General features: G+C 36.0%; 2 protein-coding genes across 3 annotated transcripts; one reads left to right on the top strand and one right to left on the bottom strand.

The window, feature by feature from the left end:
• The first annotated feature begins 167 nt into the window (after positions 1-167).
• Positions 168-782, top strand: LOC141680956 (uncharacterized). The gene has a single exon (XM_074487029.1). The coding sequence runs from the start codon at positions 168-170 to the stop codon at positions 780-782; it is 615 nt and encodes a 204-aa protein (XP_074343130.1).
• An 11,004-nt stretch (positions 783-11,786) lies between these two features.
• Positions 11,787-16,939, bottom strand: LOC141677902 (uncharacterized). 2 transcript variants are annotated; one of them, XM_074484016.1, is made up of 11 exons: positions 16,722-16,939; positions 16,396-16,523; positions 15,954-16,086; positions 15,452-15,548; positions 15,279-15,367; positions 15,036-15,179; positions 14,534-14,716; positions 14,254-14,420; positions 14,066-14,156; positions 12,334-12,459; positions 11,787-12,233 (listed from the first exon to the last, which is right to left on the bottom strand). In XM_074484016.1, exons 1-11 carry the CDS (start codon positions 16,827-16,829, stop codon positions 12,042-12,044), a joined length of 1,458 nt encoding a protein of 485 aa, XP_074340117.1. In that variant the 5' UTR covers positions 16,830-16,939; the 3' UTR covers positions 11,787-12,041. The 2 variants fall into 2 exon arrangements, with proteins under 2 accessions (XP_074340117.1, XP_074340118.1); XM_074484017.1 differs by having other exon boundaries at positions 14,254-14,423; positions 16,722-16,938.
• Between the last annotated feature and the right edge of the window lie 353 nt (positions 16,940-17,292).

The following is a 17,292-nucleotide window of genomic DNA, read 5'->3' as shown; positions in this document are numbered from 1 at the left end:
GGCGGAGTGTTTTTTAGGCTAAAAGCTTGGTTGCTGAGGGAGTTAGATGGCGAGTTGGCTCTGGTGTAAACATTAATATTTTAAACCATCCATGGCTTCTAGATGACCATCGTCCTTATGTTTCTACTGTTTCCCAAACTTTAGAGAATAATTGTGTAAATTCGCTCATGAAGATTGGCATAAAGGAATGGGATCTTGACATCATTAAAGATGTCTTCAACGATAGAGACCAAAAACTCATCTTAGATATAGACATGCAGGATTCCGGGGATGAATATATGCTATATTGGAAACATGAAAATTCAGGTCTTTATTCGGTTAAGAGTGCTTATAGATGGATTCAGTTCAATAAAGGCAGGTGGTGCATTGAGGACAAAGCAAGCATTTGGGCAAAGCTGTGGAGTATAAAAGCTCCACCTAAAACTCTTAACGTGGTTTGGAGGGCATTATCAAAATGTCTCCCTACTCTAGTCCAGTTACAGATTAAGCGAGTTCAAATTGAGGCGTTGTGCCCTGTTTGTCACGTTGATAGTAAGACTATTCTGCACATTCTGGTAACATGTGAGTTTGCACAACATTGCTGGGACATTTTGGGCATTGATATTCAACGCTTCAAGCTTACAGATTTTATAGATTGGTTAACAGAGGTTTTAAGTACGTGCAACCTCAAAAAGCAAGTGGAATGTATCACCCTATGTTGGGCATTATGGCGAGCTCAGAATGATTTAGTTTGGAACCAACGATCTTCTACGGTCAATAAAACTGTTGCAGCAGCTAAATAGTACCTTACACAATGGAGTTTTTCCCAAGGTAGGTCTTCTTCTATGGCTTCTCTCCAACCGATTGTTGAAGGAGATGGAGATGAAACTTGGGTCAAGCCTAATCCTCACTCAGTTAAGGTGTAAGTTGATGCAGCGGTCTTTGATGACAAGGAAGCAGTTGGTTTTGGCTTGGTGGCAAGGGATTCTGATAATAATCTCATCCACGCTAGAACGCGTATTCATAACAGACACACCATCCCAGTCTTAGCGGAAGCTATGGCGATTAAAGAAGCCCTGAGCTGGATAGATGAGAAGCAGTGGTCGACTGTCACCTTGGTATCTGATTGTTTGGTAGCTATACAAGCAATTACAAGCAGGGTTATTATGAGATCTCAGCTGGGAGTGATCATCGAAGACTGCCGTAGTGAACTCCGTCGGCTTCAGAATGTTTCCTTATTCCATGTTAAACAGTCTGCAAATATGTCTGGCCACCATCTTGCTAGGGAGTCATATGTTTTCCCAAATTGTAGCTTTGATTTTGTTTCTTTACCAGATTCGGTAAAAAACTGTATTGTTTTTTATTCGTTGAGTTAATGAAATCCTCAGCTTTTCGTCAAAAAGAAAAAACTAAGATTTATATTTATATTATCATATGAATCACAATTAGCTGAAAATCAATAATATTATATATTGCATACGAATGTCAATTTCTTTAAAATATTATGTTCCTTCAAAATTTTTATATTATAAATCATTAGGCCTCCGTTATATAAAGGTCTGTAAAGGTTCGTAAGCAATCATTATTTAATATGTATATAGATATATATAATTTATTTCATTTTTCATTATATATAGTTACAAATTTTATTTACCAAATTAAAATTGAAGTTAATACTGGTATTCAAGACTCCCTTTTTCCTATAGGCTTTTCACCTGCTATATATGTTGTAGACGAAGGACTTTTAAAATTTTTACTATCTAAATTTTGAAATCTTCAGTAATATAATACATATAAAATAATTTAAATATTTTAAGTTTATTAATCTCAATAAAATATAATTATTGTTTTTTATAATTTACTTTTACATAATAATAAAATGATAAAATTACAATATTATACCCAGTCTGTGCATCGTCTCAATAATATATAGTTATTATTTTTATAATTTAGTTTTACAGAATAATAAAATAATAAAATTATAAATATTATAATCAGTTCGTGTAACGCACGATTATAGACTAGTATATTATAATAACTGGAATGACGTATAATTTGGGTCAACGGTTGTATCTTAATTTTGGTTATTAAAATAATAAATAAATAGCGTTATATATCTGTAAACTATTAGAAATAGTATACTTATCTTATTAAACCACAATCAGAATTAATCTTATTATTTAAAAAAATAGTGTTATATATCCTTTAAATTACTAAATTGTTAAACTAATAGATATAATATACTTATTCTATTAAAATATGACCACGAGTTATCCTATAATTATAATTATAAATTTATAATTATTATATATTTATATAAATATTTTAAAATTATAATATGACGCGATAAATAAAATATTTAAATATTAACGGGAACCCGTGCATGTCACGAGATTTAAACTAGGATATATAAAAGTCCAACATGACTATAAAATTAGTGAGATTTTTTAGTCTCACTCAAATGACAATGACAATTTTTCCCTTTTACTTAATATTTATAAAAAATATTATTTATGGTAATCGAACATGAGTCTTTATATTCACATACACATATTTTTACCACTGCACCACATTGCATAATTACTGGTTTTATTTAAAAAACATAATTATTAGAATATTTGTAGAGTTATTTTTAAAGAATTAAATTTAAGATATAAAATTAAGCATAGTATATAAACGAATCATTATCTTATTTATTAACCAATTTTTAGTTTAAAAATTATGTCTCGTAAATTTTTAATATATATATTTTTAAAATAAATAAATAAATTTTACATAAAAAATTTAAAAAAATATTGAAAGTAGATACACTTATATATAAAGAATATATATATATATATATCACATATTTAGTTAGGTGAGGGTAATAAAAATCAATGTATTTTGGTTTATTTCGAAGTCGAAATTAGAAATTCACCCATTATAATTTCATGAACTTGTCCAAAATATAACGTAACTATCTATATTTAAATTAAATTACGAGTCGGATGAGAAAATCTTACTAGAAGGGGAAATTTTGTAATATCTTATGCCAATACAAATTAATATTTTTGAGGTTTTTATCGAATCAAGTCAATTGATAATATATATCAAAATTACTTTATCCATTTGTTATGGATCAAAAACTAATATATATAATTGTTGTATTTATTACTAAGGAATGTGAGCTTCGGGGCTCGATTTGACTGCTCTTGTGTTTCGTGACTCAATATGCCTTAACAAGATGCATACGTACCTTGCTGATTGTCAAGGATCAAGTCAAAAAACGTAGTTCTTGGTGATACTTTCCCTCGGGGCTATGGCGGCGAGGGCTCACCAAGGACGTAGTTTTTCTTTCTTATTGGCCCATCGTGGCTTTTCATGTGTTAACTTATTTGTATTTGGAACTTATTACCCTTCGGGGTTTATTATCTTAAGTTGTTTGTTTGCTTTTTCTACTATTTCTTTCAAGTACTTGTACTATTTTATGGGAGTTAGTTCGCTAGCCTTTTCATAGCTTTCCCCTATTTTCCCTTGTACTTGTACTAAAATAGATAAACAACTCAACCATATATGGTATGAACCAAACAACTCTAAGTTAAGATGAACCAAATAGTTCTAAAACAAGTTTATGAAAACTCTTGGGATTCATCCCTTACACAAGTCTTAATAATCCTCAAACATGTAAATCCTAAGCAAGCAAAGCTTCAAGGTGCTTTTCAACCTACTTGTCTTCTTGACAAGTGAGAATCGTACTTGATCATTTTACATGTAGTAAACCTTCAGGTTTTGTGCATGCCAAGTTCTCGGATTTCAAAACCATCCATAGTCTCTAGCTTGTAGGTTCCTCTTCCCTGAACACTTTTGACCTTGTATGGTCCTTCCCAATTCGGGGCAAGCTTCCATTTCTGCCTAATGCCAGAGGCTTCCACCTTCCTCGGGACTAAGTCACCTTGCTTGAAGAACCTTTCCTTAACCCTTAGGTTGTAGTAAAACGAAGCCTTCTTCTGATATTCCACTATCTTCACATGTGCCTAATCTCGCACTTCATCAATTAGATCCAGGGCTAACATTTGCCCTTCTTCATTTTCCTCAGGATTGAAAGCTTGAATCCTGGGGGAAGAATGTGATACCTCTACAGGAACAACTGCTTCTGCCCCGTATGCCAACATGAAGGGAGTTGCTCCAGTCGTGACTCTACAGGTAGTCCTATAGGCCCATAGTATTGGGAGTATTTCATCCACCCAGTTATTCCTCGACTTCTCGATCCTCTTCTTTAGTCCATCCAGGATTATCCGATTTGCCACTTCCGCTTGTCCAGTGGCTTGCGGATGAGCTACGGAGGTGAACCGTAACTCAATTTCGTTTTCTTCCCAATACTTCTTAAATTCCTCATTGTTGAATTGTGTTTCGTTGTCAGTGACTAGGATGCGGGGAATTCCATATCGGCACATGATATTTTTCCACAGGAATTGTGCAACCTGCTTAGTTGTGATTTTGGCCAAGGGCTTGGCTTCAATCCACTTGGTAAAATAATCGATGGCTACAATCAAAAACTTCCTTTGTGTTGTGGCCATGGGGAAAGGCCCAAGTATATCCATTCCCCACATGGCAAAGGGGATGGGTGAGTTGATGGAGGTCAGCATCTCGGGGGGGCTATCTAACGACCGGTGCATGCTTCTGACAGCGGTCACACTTCTTCACATACTCTTTGGCATCAGCCATCATTTCTAGCCAATAAAAGCCTAAACGAGTTATCTTGTGAGCTAGCGCTCTGCCCTCTAAGTGTTGCCCACATATACCTTCATGTACTTCTTCAAGAGCCAAGCGTGCCTCATCAGGCCTGAGACACCTTAAGTAAGGAATCACAAAAGATCTCTTATACAAAATCCCATATATCAAAGAGTACCTTAGTGCTCGAACAACCAATTTCCGTGCTTCAGTAGCATCGTTTTGCAACCAACCGGTTTGAATGTGAGCCTTAATGGGATCTATCCATGACGTCCACAGGCCTATAGGAGCCACAAGCTTAACATTAATGCTCCGTGTTTTTAAAACACGAAAGTATACACTTCCAGAACTTTCTTCTATCTCAGATGAAGCAAACTTTGATAATGCATCTACCTTAGCATTTTATTCCCTTAGAATGTGCTCAACATGGCATTCATCGAATTGGGTCATCACAGCCCTTACTAGACGGACATACTTAGCCATCGTATCATCCCTTGCCTCAAACTTTCCCTTTACCTGGGATATGACCAGCTTCGAGTCTCCGCGGACTTTTAAGTTCTTGACTCTAAGCGTCCCTGCTAAGTCAAGACCAGCTATCAAAGCTTCATATTTTTCCTCATTGTTTGTGGTTGGGAAGTCTAATTTCACGGCATACTCAATCAAGAACCCATCATGGCTTTGCAAAACTAAACCTGCTCCACTTGAATTTGTTTTTGATGCTTCATCAAAATAGAGAACCCAATATTCTTTCTCCTTATCATCCTTTTCTTTGTCCCCCTTATCCACTTCCTTGTCTTGAGGTATGGTATTTTCCTGCCCCCCCCCCCCGATTTCTTGGTTGGGTATGGTACATTCCACCACGAAGTCAGCTAATGCATGGGCTTTTATTGTCGTTCGTGGTTTATACCTGATGTCAAATTCTCCCAGCTCTATTGCCCACTTGATCAACCTCCCACTAGCCTTGGGACTATGAATGATATTTCTCAGGGACTGATTTGTTAGCACCTCAATTTGATGAGCCTGAAAGTAAGGACGTAACTTTCTTGAAGCCATCACCAAAGCTAAAGCAAACTTCTCAATAGTTGAATAATTCAACTCAGCTCCATGCAGAATTTTGCTGACATAATATACGGGTTTTGGATTTTCAGTTCCTCCTTAACCAATACAGCGCTCAAGGCACTCTCTGAAACGGCCAAGTACAAGTATAAAACTTTATTCAAAGCTGGCTTGGCCAACAACGGGGCCTGGGCCATATATTTCTTTAATTCCTCGAATGCCTTCTGGCTTTCCTCACTCCATACAAAATCCTTAACCTTCTTTAAGGACTTGAAGAACGACAAACACTTGTCCCCAGACTTTGAGATGAATCGTCCCAATGCAGCAACCCTTCCAGTGAGTTTTTGAACATCTTTGATAGTTTTTGGGGGCTCCATGTCCATGATTGCTTTTATTTTATCGGGATTGGCCTCGATTCCTCTCTTGGAGACCATCAATCCCAAAAAATTTCCAGACCCTACTCCGAAAGCACACTTCGTAGGATTTAACATCATCTTGTGGTACCTCAGGACCTCGAAAGCTTCCCTCAAATGGGTTATATGATCAGTCTTTACTAGACTCTTGACTAACATGTCATCAACATAGACTTCCATAGTCTTCCCAATAAGATCCTTAAAAATTTTATTTACCAACCTTTGATAGGCGGCTCCTACATTCTTGAGACCAAATGCCATTACAAGATAACAATAAACACCAAAGTCAGTGATGAATGATACCTTTGGAATGTCATCCTTATGCATCTTGATCTGATTGTATCCACTAAATCCATCCATGAAGCTCAGCATCTCATGCCCAGCAGTGGCATCTATCAAAGTATCGATCCTTGGTAACGAGAAACAGTCCTTAGGGCATGCGTCATTCAGATCAGTGAAGTCCACACACATCCTCCATTTTCCATTGGCCTTCTTCACCATTACAAGGTTTGCTAACCATTCTAGAAATTGTATCTCCTCAATGAAATCAGCCTCTAAGAGCTTCTCTACTTCCTGTTTTATTGTTTCTTGCCTCTCTGGAGCAAAACTTCTTTTCTTTTGCTTCACTGTCTTCCGATTTGGATCCACATTCAGCTTGTGAGTAATCATTTTCGGGTCTATGTCTGGCATATCAGCTGCTGACCATGCAAACACATCAATATTTTCTTGCAAAAATTTCACCAACTTCCCTCTAATGGGCTCCTCTAGTGTGGCCCCAACGAAAGTCACCTTCTCAGGATCCTCGGGAGCTAAAGGAATTGAAACCAAGTCTTCTGCTGGCTTTCCTCTTTTCTCGTCATTTTCTCGGATATCCAGATCTTTAATAGGCAGAACTTTCCCCCCAACTCCATCTTCCCTCAAAGAAGCTACATAACAACTTCTAGCCATTTTCTGATCTCCTTTTTCTTCTCCAATCTCATTCCGGGTGGAAAACTTCATAACTGAATGGTAGGAAGAAGGGACTGCCTTGAAGGCATGTATCCCTGTTCTCCACATTATAGCATTATAAGTTGAACTGGCCTTTACCACCACAAAGTCCAACATCTATGTTGCTTGCCCTGGTTCCTGACCTATGGTAGTTGGCAATTTGATTATCCCTTCCACGAGGCACTCTACTCCCGCAAATCCATATATCGGCATATCGGTCGGGGTTAGTTGAGAATCATTATAACCCATCCTTAAAAAGGTGTCATGGAGCAAGATATCCACCGAAGCACCATTATCCACTAGGACTCTCTTGACCGGGCTATTTCCTATTATCGATGTAATGACCAGCGGGTCGTCATGAAGAAATTTCACACCGTCTAGGTCAGAATCATCAAAAGCCAATGTTACTTCTGTCCTGGCCCTCTTCGGGGTTTCTCCAACGATATGCATAACCTCTCTAGTATATGCTTTCCTGGAGTTCCTGGATAATCCAGCAGCAGTTGGTCCTCCAAAGATTGTGTTTATCACAGGCCCTCGGGGTCGTGGTCCTCCAAAGATTGTGTTTATCACAGGCCCTCTAGGTTGGGGATTCCGCCCCTGATCATCTTGGTCTCTCCTACGATCTTCAAAGTTCTTTCTTCCATTGTTAATCCTATCCCATCCTTCTCCAGTGTATTTATTCAACCTTCCTTTTCGAATAAGGAACTCAATTTCGTCTTTTAATTGTCTACACTCATCGGTGTCATGGCCAACATCCTTGTGAAATCTACAATACTTGCTCTTATCTAGCTTGGCAGGATCAGACTTCAAGGGTTTAGGCCAACGAATATCTCGATCTTTCTCGATTTCCAGCAAAATCTGGCTTCTAGGAGCATTCATCTTAGCATACTCAGTGAACTTTTGTCCAGGTCCTCCCTTCCTTGTGGTTGAGTCATTGCTTTGCTCAGTTCTAGGATGCTTGTCCTTTGCAATATATTCCAGATCGGTTTTCCGCTTTTTGCCTCCAGTGAGCTCGTTACTTACTACTGTCTTCATCATGCTCTCCTCCACCTTGATGTACTTCCCGGCCCTATCTTGGAGCTGCAACATGTTTTCGGGGGGGGGCTTGGCCAAGGACATCTTGAAGAACTCATCCCTAGTTCCTTGTTGCAGTGCTATCATGGATACCTTGTCATCAAGGTCCGGGACTTTTAAAGCCTCTTTTGTGAAACGATTCAGGTAATCTCTCAAGGATTCCTTTGCTCCCTGCACAATACTCATGAGGGATGTTGAACTTTTCTCATGCACTCTCCCGCTGATGAACTGCTTAATAAAAGCCTGACTTAATTCTCTAAAGGATCCGATATAGTTCGGGGGCAAACGACTATACCATCTTTGAGCCATACCCGACAGGGTTTGAGGAAAGGCCCGACACTTAATAGCGTCATTCACAGGCTGCAACAACAGTGCATTAGAGAATTTCCTGACATGATTAGCGGGATCTCCCGTGCCATCATAAGCTTTGATAGTGGGCATCTTGAACTTCCTTGATATATGGGCATTCATTATTTCTTCAGTGAATGGAGGAGTAGGATCATCAGGATCTCCAAGGGGAAGAAGATTGCTTGGATCAGCCCTTGAGACAACAGCCCTTCTCTGTATTGGACCATCCGGGTCTATGATAGGAGGAGCATTTCTCCCCCTAGGAGGTAGTGGGGGTCTGGTGGTCTGGTGCGCCTCCAAGTCGCGCTTCAGCCTTTGAATCTCAGTCTCGTGAGCCCTGATCCTTTCCTTCACTTCTTGGGGATTCGTCCCTTGGGTGCTCCTAGGACGTTGGCTACCATCAGCCATCGGCTCTTTTCCAGCACGCCTCCTTCTTGGGGCCACTTCATCATCCGAAGATTCAGAGTCTCTCTCAGTGTAAGGACCAGAAAATTCCTGATCCTCAGGGATAGGAGCCAAACCTCGTATGTAGGGGGCGATCGCCCTCGTGCTTCACTCCGTCCAGCGTGTCCACTTCCTCCAACCTCGGGGTAAAGGGGCATCCCATAAGGGGGGTTAGTGGTTACAACAGTTGAATATTCGTACCCAATGGGTTGAGAATTCACAGGTGTATGTAGTTGTTGAAGTTGGGGATTCGTACCTTGAGGAGCCGGGGGAATCATCCCTTGAGGTTGAGGTTCAATTTCCCCTACCTGGGCTCCTCCTTGGGTGACGGCATAGGTTGAATGCGGAGGTACCTCCACGGTTGACGAAATTGTTTGGGTTGTCCCCGCGGATGTTCCTCCTTCAAGGGCGCTGCTTGTTCTCCGTGTTCTCACCATGGTTATTGTTGTGCTTTCCCACATACGGCGCCAAATGTTATGGATCAAAAACTAATTTATATAATTGCTGTATTTATTACTAAGGAACGTGAGCTTCGAGACTCGATTTGACTGCTCTTGTGTTTCGTGACTCAATCTGCCTTAACAAGATGCCTACGTACCTTGCTGATTGCCAAGGATCAAGTCAAAAAACGTAGTTCTTGGTGATACTTGCCCTCGGGGCTATGGCGGAGAGGGCTCACCAAGGACGTAGTGACTTTCATGTCCTCCAAGGACTAAGTCTAAAACGTAGTTCTGATTGAATGGTAGATCCCTTTATATAGATGTTGAGAGTCCTTGAATTGGACTAGGGATATGAGACTTGTTGATCAAGTTCTCAGACTTTGGATGGACTTTGAAGTTCTAGAATAGAGGAATCGGATTCCTAGTTGGTGTAGGTGCCCTTGAGGCTGTCTTTTATGGAATTACATCATCGTTAGGACTTATTTAATGAGCTGGTAATCCTCCCTATTTATTAATTACGAAATTAATAAATAAATAGGGCTTTGGGCCTCATTAAATGGGCTTCGTTATTGGACCGCATCTGGTCTAATTAATTCAACATTTATTATATTTCTAGGCTAATTTTAGGCCCATATCACCATTTTCAAAAAATACTCGAAATTTGATTACATAACCGGACCGGTTGAAAATACGTTGCTACTATCCAGGTTTAGTAACTTTAAATTATTTTGTAAAATCTCATAATAATATGTTTCAAAATTACTAACCAACCGGTTGTACATTATTGTTTTTAGGACTTGACCCAGTATTTATATATTTTCGGAATTTGACATAAGTTGTCACAAGATCCTTTAAAATTAAAACATATAATTTCGATTTTTTTATCGTAGCGGCTGCACACTGTGTCTACGGGCTCACGCAATAGCATGCAAACCACGTAAACCAAGATAAATCGCATTTAAGCGACATGCTCTGACTCGGGACGCGTAATCATAAATTCTCCTCCCGTGGGATTCGAACCTGTGACCAAGATGATAGTTATCCCCTCTTTAACCAACTGAGTCAACCCTTGCTGGTGTTTTTATTTTTTAACGTTTTACTTAAAAAAGATTTATGTTTATAAAATTATTCAACAATGGTGAATTTATAAAAAGTTGATCCCAAAGTCCTACCTTTTTCAAATTTTTCAAAAAATATATTAAATTACACAACTAAGTAGTAAAAATTAGATTTTTCATTAATATGTTATTTGGAAATGATATGGCATTTGATGTTTTTTCATAAAAAATATAGATAATTTATTGCATAATTTAATTAAAGATACATTTGTATTCAAATATTTGTGAAAGTCTTAAATTTTAAATTGTTGAATTTGATATGGTTATTATAGGTAATTTTATCTAGAGAGTCTTTTTTTCCTTTTTAGAGTCATCGAGTCCAGAATCCTAACTTAATATTACAATCAAATCTAATGGTTCATCTTTAACTTTCTTTATTAATTTAAAAACTAAAATAATAAACTCAGGGATATGAACGTGTATTATGATGTTGTATTATTAATGTTAAACAAGTTGAACATGTATGTGTTCTATAACGTGAAGATTAATACTCAACAAACTAATCATGTTCTATAGAATACAAGATTTTCATTAAAATAGTGATATTTGTAGAACATGATTCACATTATAATACGGTTTACAATATTTTTTGTACTACTTAATTTCAGAACATATGTTGACTTGCACTAGAGAGGTAAATATAAATATAAATAATTACAATGAACGCTTTAAAAAAATGCATGATTTTATAATGTTTTAAGTATAAATGATTTAAATGTAAATATTTCGTATGATTTTATATATATATATTACTTTAACAAATCAGCATTTACATTTATTTATTTATTTAATGAGTAATGCTGGGGTACCAAAAATGGTTTCAAATAACTCCCAAAATAACACACGACTAATTTTGATTTATACACATATTAATGCAGGATAGACCCATCATTTTATAAAAATTACTACCAATCAAATTTTACAACTTGTCATTTGATACTTATTTTGGGACAAAATTTTAGGACCTCTCATTTCTCTTATTTAATTACATTAATATTCAATTTTACATGAATCACGACAATGACATGAAACGAAGGTAAACAAACATGAAATATACGAATCCTAAATGGGTAGGTTTTGTGTTTACTCTTGAGTACACGACAGAAAATGATACACGACACCAGATTACATCGAATTGCCGGGTCTATTAAATACTAGATCTACGGACAACTGCGGCAGGACCGACCATGTTTCTGTGTTAAGTGCTAAGATATGCGATGAAGAAGAGTTAATTTTGATTGTTGGCACTCCAGAATGGAAAAAAATGACATAAAGACAATGCTATGTTCGGAGGTTACAAACTATAGCATCTTCACAAGAGTTTCAAGTGTTGTCTTTTGAAATGAATTAACAGGTGCAGCAATCAGGTATGTCTAATAAACAAAAGTATAACTTCATACAAGTTCAAGTGTAGCCATAGAAGGCTCCAAGGTTACAACCCTCAATATGGTCAAGGTTGGTTGCCATTCTCTCTATCTCTCTCCATAACAATTTTCACTCTGGGGGATGGAGTGGAGCGCAATAGGGGGAAATCGATAACCATAGAGGCCATTACATATAGCCCATGCGGCTTCTATCTTTACATCAATCTCGTCCTTTTCAAGAGCCTCGTCCTTTTCAAGCAATCTGCAGAGAGCTTCTATCAATCCGGCCTTGTGCATTTCCTATTAATTTTCAGTAGCATTAGATTGCTTTAACAACCCAAATGTACATTGATAAACAAAAGATATAACTTCCTGGTCATTGACAATATACAATACTAACTTCTATTAACCCATCCATTCTTGCAGCTATGTTTGAAATTATCTGGCAAACTTCTTTCTGAATCTTCTTAGAACCTGCCATCATGATCTCCAGGCTTTCCAGAAACTTGGAATTTGAAGTCAAAATCTGAAAAAATGTATAGTTTATTAGACACAACAATGCAAAAACCCATCAAGAAGAATGTACCATGAGATTAACACAATTCACAAACTAACCAGTGATAAAAAGGATATTTCATCTTTCAAAATATTCATATCCAAATGCAGGTGCATGATACATTCTTCTTTTTACTTTTGGATGGTTGTTTAATTTGAAGTGGGTAGTTATGTTTGTGAATGTGGGTCTTAGGCATATCATTGGGTTTTAAAACAAGAGGTTAACATTAGATTAAAAGCTGTGGATAGGTCATTTAAGCACACTTCAACATTTCATTGACATTTGAGTAACAGAAATGTATCGTATATACAAAATCGTAAATACAAGGATACTCACCATTGTCAAAAGCCAGTAATAAAATGGTACTATGATTCGGAACTGGGATAAGTATCAAACTCATCACTCCTTCTATCCAAATACTTCAAGTGAGTCGCTCATTGCAAAAATGACTCAATTTATTTGCATATCGGAAAATTTGTATGAATTTAGTCGGGTTAAATATCAAAATAGTCACTGAAGTGAAGACCATGTATCACTTCTTTCACTGATCTTAACGGGGTATCATTTTAATCACTAAAGTCATGTAAATATCAAATGGATAACTCCAAAAATGCGATGAGAAAGTAAATATTATCGTTTGTTATGTTCTGCGCATTTTTCTTCAACGCTATTATTACCAACTGAAAAGTTATGAATTCTAGTATTTTAGACAATATATCTAAATTTAAAAAGAATTATATACTATTCTTTTTAAATTTTATAGTTATTTTATCTTACTTAATTAAAAATAAATAGTAAATAAAAGTTTTAAAATCTGGATATATTATCTATTATACTAGAGTTCATAATTTTTCATTTGGTTATAGTAGCGTTAAAGAAAAATGTGTAGAATTTAACAAAAGATAATATTTACTTCCTCATCGCATTTTTGGAGTTATCTTTTTTATATTTACACGACTTTAGTGATCAAAATGATACTCCGTTAACATCAGTGAAAGAAGTGATACATGACCTTCACTTCAATGACCAATTTGATATTTAACCAGAATTTTGTCATTGAAAAGTTAAAAGTTTGTAGCAATTTACTTGTTCCAAAATGATTTTGTTGATACAGGTTTTAAAATTTGTGACCAAGTTGAGTCATTTATACAATGAGTGATTAATCTGTGATATATTTGGATCCAACGAGTGATTAATATTGTATACTATTTGTAGAATTTAAGAACTACACCTAAATCAGATTTAAACAATTTAATCAATGTTAGCGAACAACATACAAAATAAAAGAAGACAAGACTTTTTTCCAGAGTCAAGCAAAACTCAAAAGAGAACTCCTAATTTTAAGAGTAAAATACAAGAATGAAAGGGCTTTGGCCCACGAGCACACAGAACTAAAAAGGAAAAAAACTATAATTTACCAGTAAAATAAACGAACCTAAGGGCTTCATCCGGATCACATAAAACTAAAAAGAAAACTTTAAGTCATAATTGACAACACATAAACATGGTTTGCATACACACACGTAACTTATAATTTGTAATCGTAGTACATAAAAAGTTCTTTGCATGATCGTACCTCAATTTGGTCAGAACTTCCCCAAATCGCAATATTCCCTAATACTCCAAGTGCATAACCGGGAAATAGACAACCACCATGGGGAGGTTTGCTGAAACACCAGCAACAATAACAAGTTCTAAGTAAAAATTGCAAGTAAAAATTGCAAGTAAAAATGGAAAAATATAGGAATAAATCCAACCGCTTACTGGATGATCTTAATAAGCTTTTCAATAAGCTTCTTCAATGCTAATTCTTCAACTTGCAGCTCCATTCCATAAGTAAGATACTGGAGTGCATTGCATGCTTGTTCTATATAGTGTCCACTATATGCATTTGCTTCAAGTAATTGCAATGCGATACGAGCTAAATCTACCTGCTAATAAATTGCAGTTTTCTATGAGTGCAAAGGATTTTTTCAAATGGCTCTACAAAAGAAAATCACTAAAAAAATCACTCAAAAAGATTAATAAAATCCGATTAAATAACCTTTTTAAGACAAGAAAGATCTGTGCGACAAACAGCTACCAAAAACATGGCTATGTTATCCACCATTGCATCTGTACAATGCACCACAATAACCCTTTGCACACGTTCCAAAACATCGGTCTTTAGTATTTCTACTACAAACTTGGGCAGAGCCTTAGCTATATTCGTCAATGTGAACACAGCCTGCACATTTGAATTGCATCACCAGTTAACCAACTACACATGGTTTAATTGACTGATATAGTGAAGCTGAGTATCTAATTTAGTAATTATTGGAGAGATTAATGGGAATCAGTTGTAAATCAGATTATGTACATTAGTCACTTTTTGTGTATTAGCTGTAAATATCATTTAGTTATAGAGATCTCTATAATTATGGGATCTAACTAGATATGCTAGAATAGGCACTTCCCTATTTTCCACTACATATATGGGACCTTGTAACTCTGATTAAATAGAAAAGCAGAATATTTTCTTCTAATTTCTGCAATAGTAATAATACCAGATGCGTCATTCGATAGGCATGAGTACCAAAAACCTCCTCATTAGTAAAAATAACACTGACAAGTAGTCGAATTCTATCTGCTTCCATTGCTTTCTCGTGTGCAGTAAAGTTTACACGTGAGAGGACTCGAAGAACTGCACTCTGCGATACAAGTGCAAAATTGTTTCAAAAACGTGACACTCAAATAGTAAAGATTCCAAGTAACATTCAGAATGTACACAACACATGAGCACATTTTACCTGGATATCTTGCCGGGATATCTTCTCCTTCAAAATTTTAAAAAGGAGCACCACATGATCATGTTTCAGACGATCTGCTAATACCTGGTCTGTTTGTCATAATATCTCAGTATATAATATTTTAGTTGAACTAATTAGCTACTAAAAAGAATAAAAACACTAAAAACTTTTACCTGCAGCGTAAGCTGCTAATGCTCTGGTAGCCATGAGCAGGTCATCATCGCTCTTATAATTAACGAGCTTGAAAATACAGAAATCGACAGAGAACGTCTGAAATTTAGTATCAACAAACATGTAAGAGAGTCTATAGAACAGATGAACTCAGTTAAACAATTACCAAAAGGTTGAACTATTAAAGGGAATTTGCCTACAGAAAACTGTCACCAGTAAACCATCAATACATAAAAAAGTATTTGACTTAATTTGCAGCCACATAACAACATTTACGGATATGAATCAATAGTATCATCACATTAAGAGAGACTTATAACAAAGCAGGAGACTTGAAGTACATTGTAAAATGAACACGCTATAAAATACCAACTCACTTACAACACAAACAAAAATACACAACGGAAAACATATAATATAGGGTCATATATCATTTTAGGTTCTCATGTAAGAAAAAGCCTATATATATATATATATACACATATGTCATTCGTGTGTACATACCCATCTCCTGTTATAGGCAGAGCTTAGCGCTTCAGTGACAAGACGAGAACGCTGCACATAGACAAATTTCGATGGCTTTATGAGCATTTCTTTTTCGCGCCGTCTCATTATGCTACATAAGGAAGATCGAGCTCTGAAGCAAAACAATAAAAATTGTTAAGTTGATGTACGATTTAAATGACTTACCTTTGCCAACATATAAATTGGTTCTTAATGAAAGCTTAAGAACCTCTGAATATGCTTCAACCATTTAAACTTATATGGACTTGGCAGGTGAGGAAAAATACTGCTGTTTGACAAAAGTTCTACTGAGCTTCAAGGTTACATTTAAGACATTCTTTGTCTATAAAGTCATATTTTCTATGCTGATCGATGGCATTAATACATTAGAATTAAGTTGCTCCTAGTTCTTATCATTTCAAATTTATTAATAATATATTACCTTTTAGATGCTTTCTCAAAAGAATTCCAGTCATAGTCTTGCTTGATAATAAACTTTGTCCTGATATCCTCGACACTTTTTCCCTTGACCATGCTCACCAATGTTTGATATGTAAAATCCATAAGCCCCTGAATTTACAAAAAATACAACTCTAAGTAAACATGAAATCAATTGACATGAAAATAATTGTTATGAATCAAAGGAATCATTAATCCATTAGGAAATCGAATATGCAAAACGTAAACAATAATCATTATACACAAAACATTACAATCGTTATCACAAACAAAACAAGGTTAAGAAACCCTAGGTAGGGTATTAATTACCTCAGGTAAATCAAAGAGAGAGCGTGGATTGCTGTCCTGGAGTAACTGTAACCGGCGTTCCACCGTCCGAAACACCTCATCCTCATCCATCCCAGACACCTCAGACATGTCACAGATTTGATTTTCAATTTTTTTTTTTTTTTTTGAAGAAATTTGATTTTCAATTTTGTTTACATAACACAAACAATTAACAAGGCATGATATACACAGAGGCGGTTGGGTCGATTGTGGGCCTTGGCACCCTAAATTCTGTATAATTTTGCATAACCCGTGACACAAGCGAATATGGTACGAAAAACACGAATAATTATTGTTTAGATTTAAAATTTTGGCAGGATACGAATATAATTATTGTCGATTTTGAATTTGCGATATAGATACACGGAACGAAAGTATACGGAATAAGTAAATAATTAAACTTTTAAAAATATATAGTAATATACATATATATACTAATATCAAATATAAATTTTACCTATTCTAAATAACATATATCTATTTATAAATATTAAAATATATTTTATTGTTCCTTAATTATATAAGTGAGCACTTCACCAATTAATTATCTATT

Source organism: Apium graveolens, chromosome 8 (genome assembly GCF_009905375.1).
Source record: "Apium graveolens cultivar Ventura chromosome 8, ASM990537v1, whole genome shotgun sequence".
Classification (NCBI taxonomy): domain Eukaryota; kingdom Viridiplantae; phylum Streptophyta; class Magnoliopsida; order Apiales; family Apiaceae; genus Apium; species Apium graveolens.
This window is presented reverse-complemented; position numbering and strand designations above follow the sequence as displayed.

Bases quoted from the DNA above. Each gene is read 5' to 3' on its own strand.
- LOC141680956 (XM_074487029.1), top strand. From the start codon at position 168: ATGAAGATTGGCATAAAGGAATGGGATCTTGACATCATTAAAGATGTC.
- LOC141677902 (XM_074484017.1), bottom strand. From the start codon at position 16,829: ATGTCTGAGGTGTCTGGGATGGATGAGGATGAGGTGTTTCGGACGGTG. The intron at 16,524-16,721 runs GTAATTAATACC...TTGTAAATTCAG, and splicing joins CTCTCTTTGATTTACCTGAG to GGGCTTATGGATTTTACATA. The intron at 15,368-15,451 runs GTAAAAGTTTTT...TATGACAAACAG, and splicing joins ATTAGCAGCTTACGCTGCAG to ACCAGGTATTAGCAGATCGT.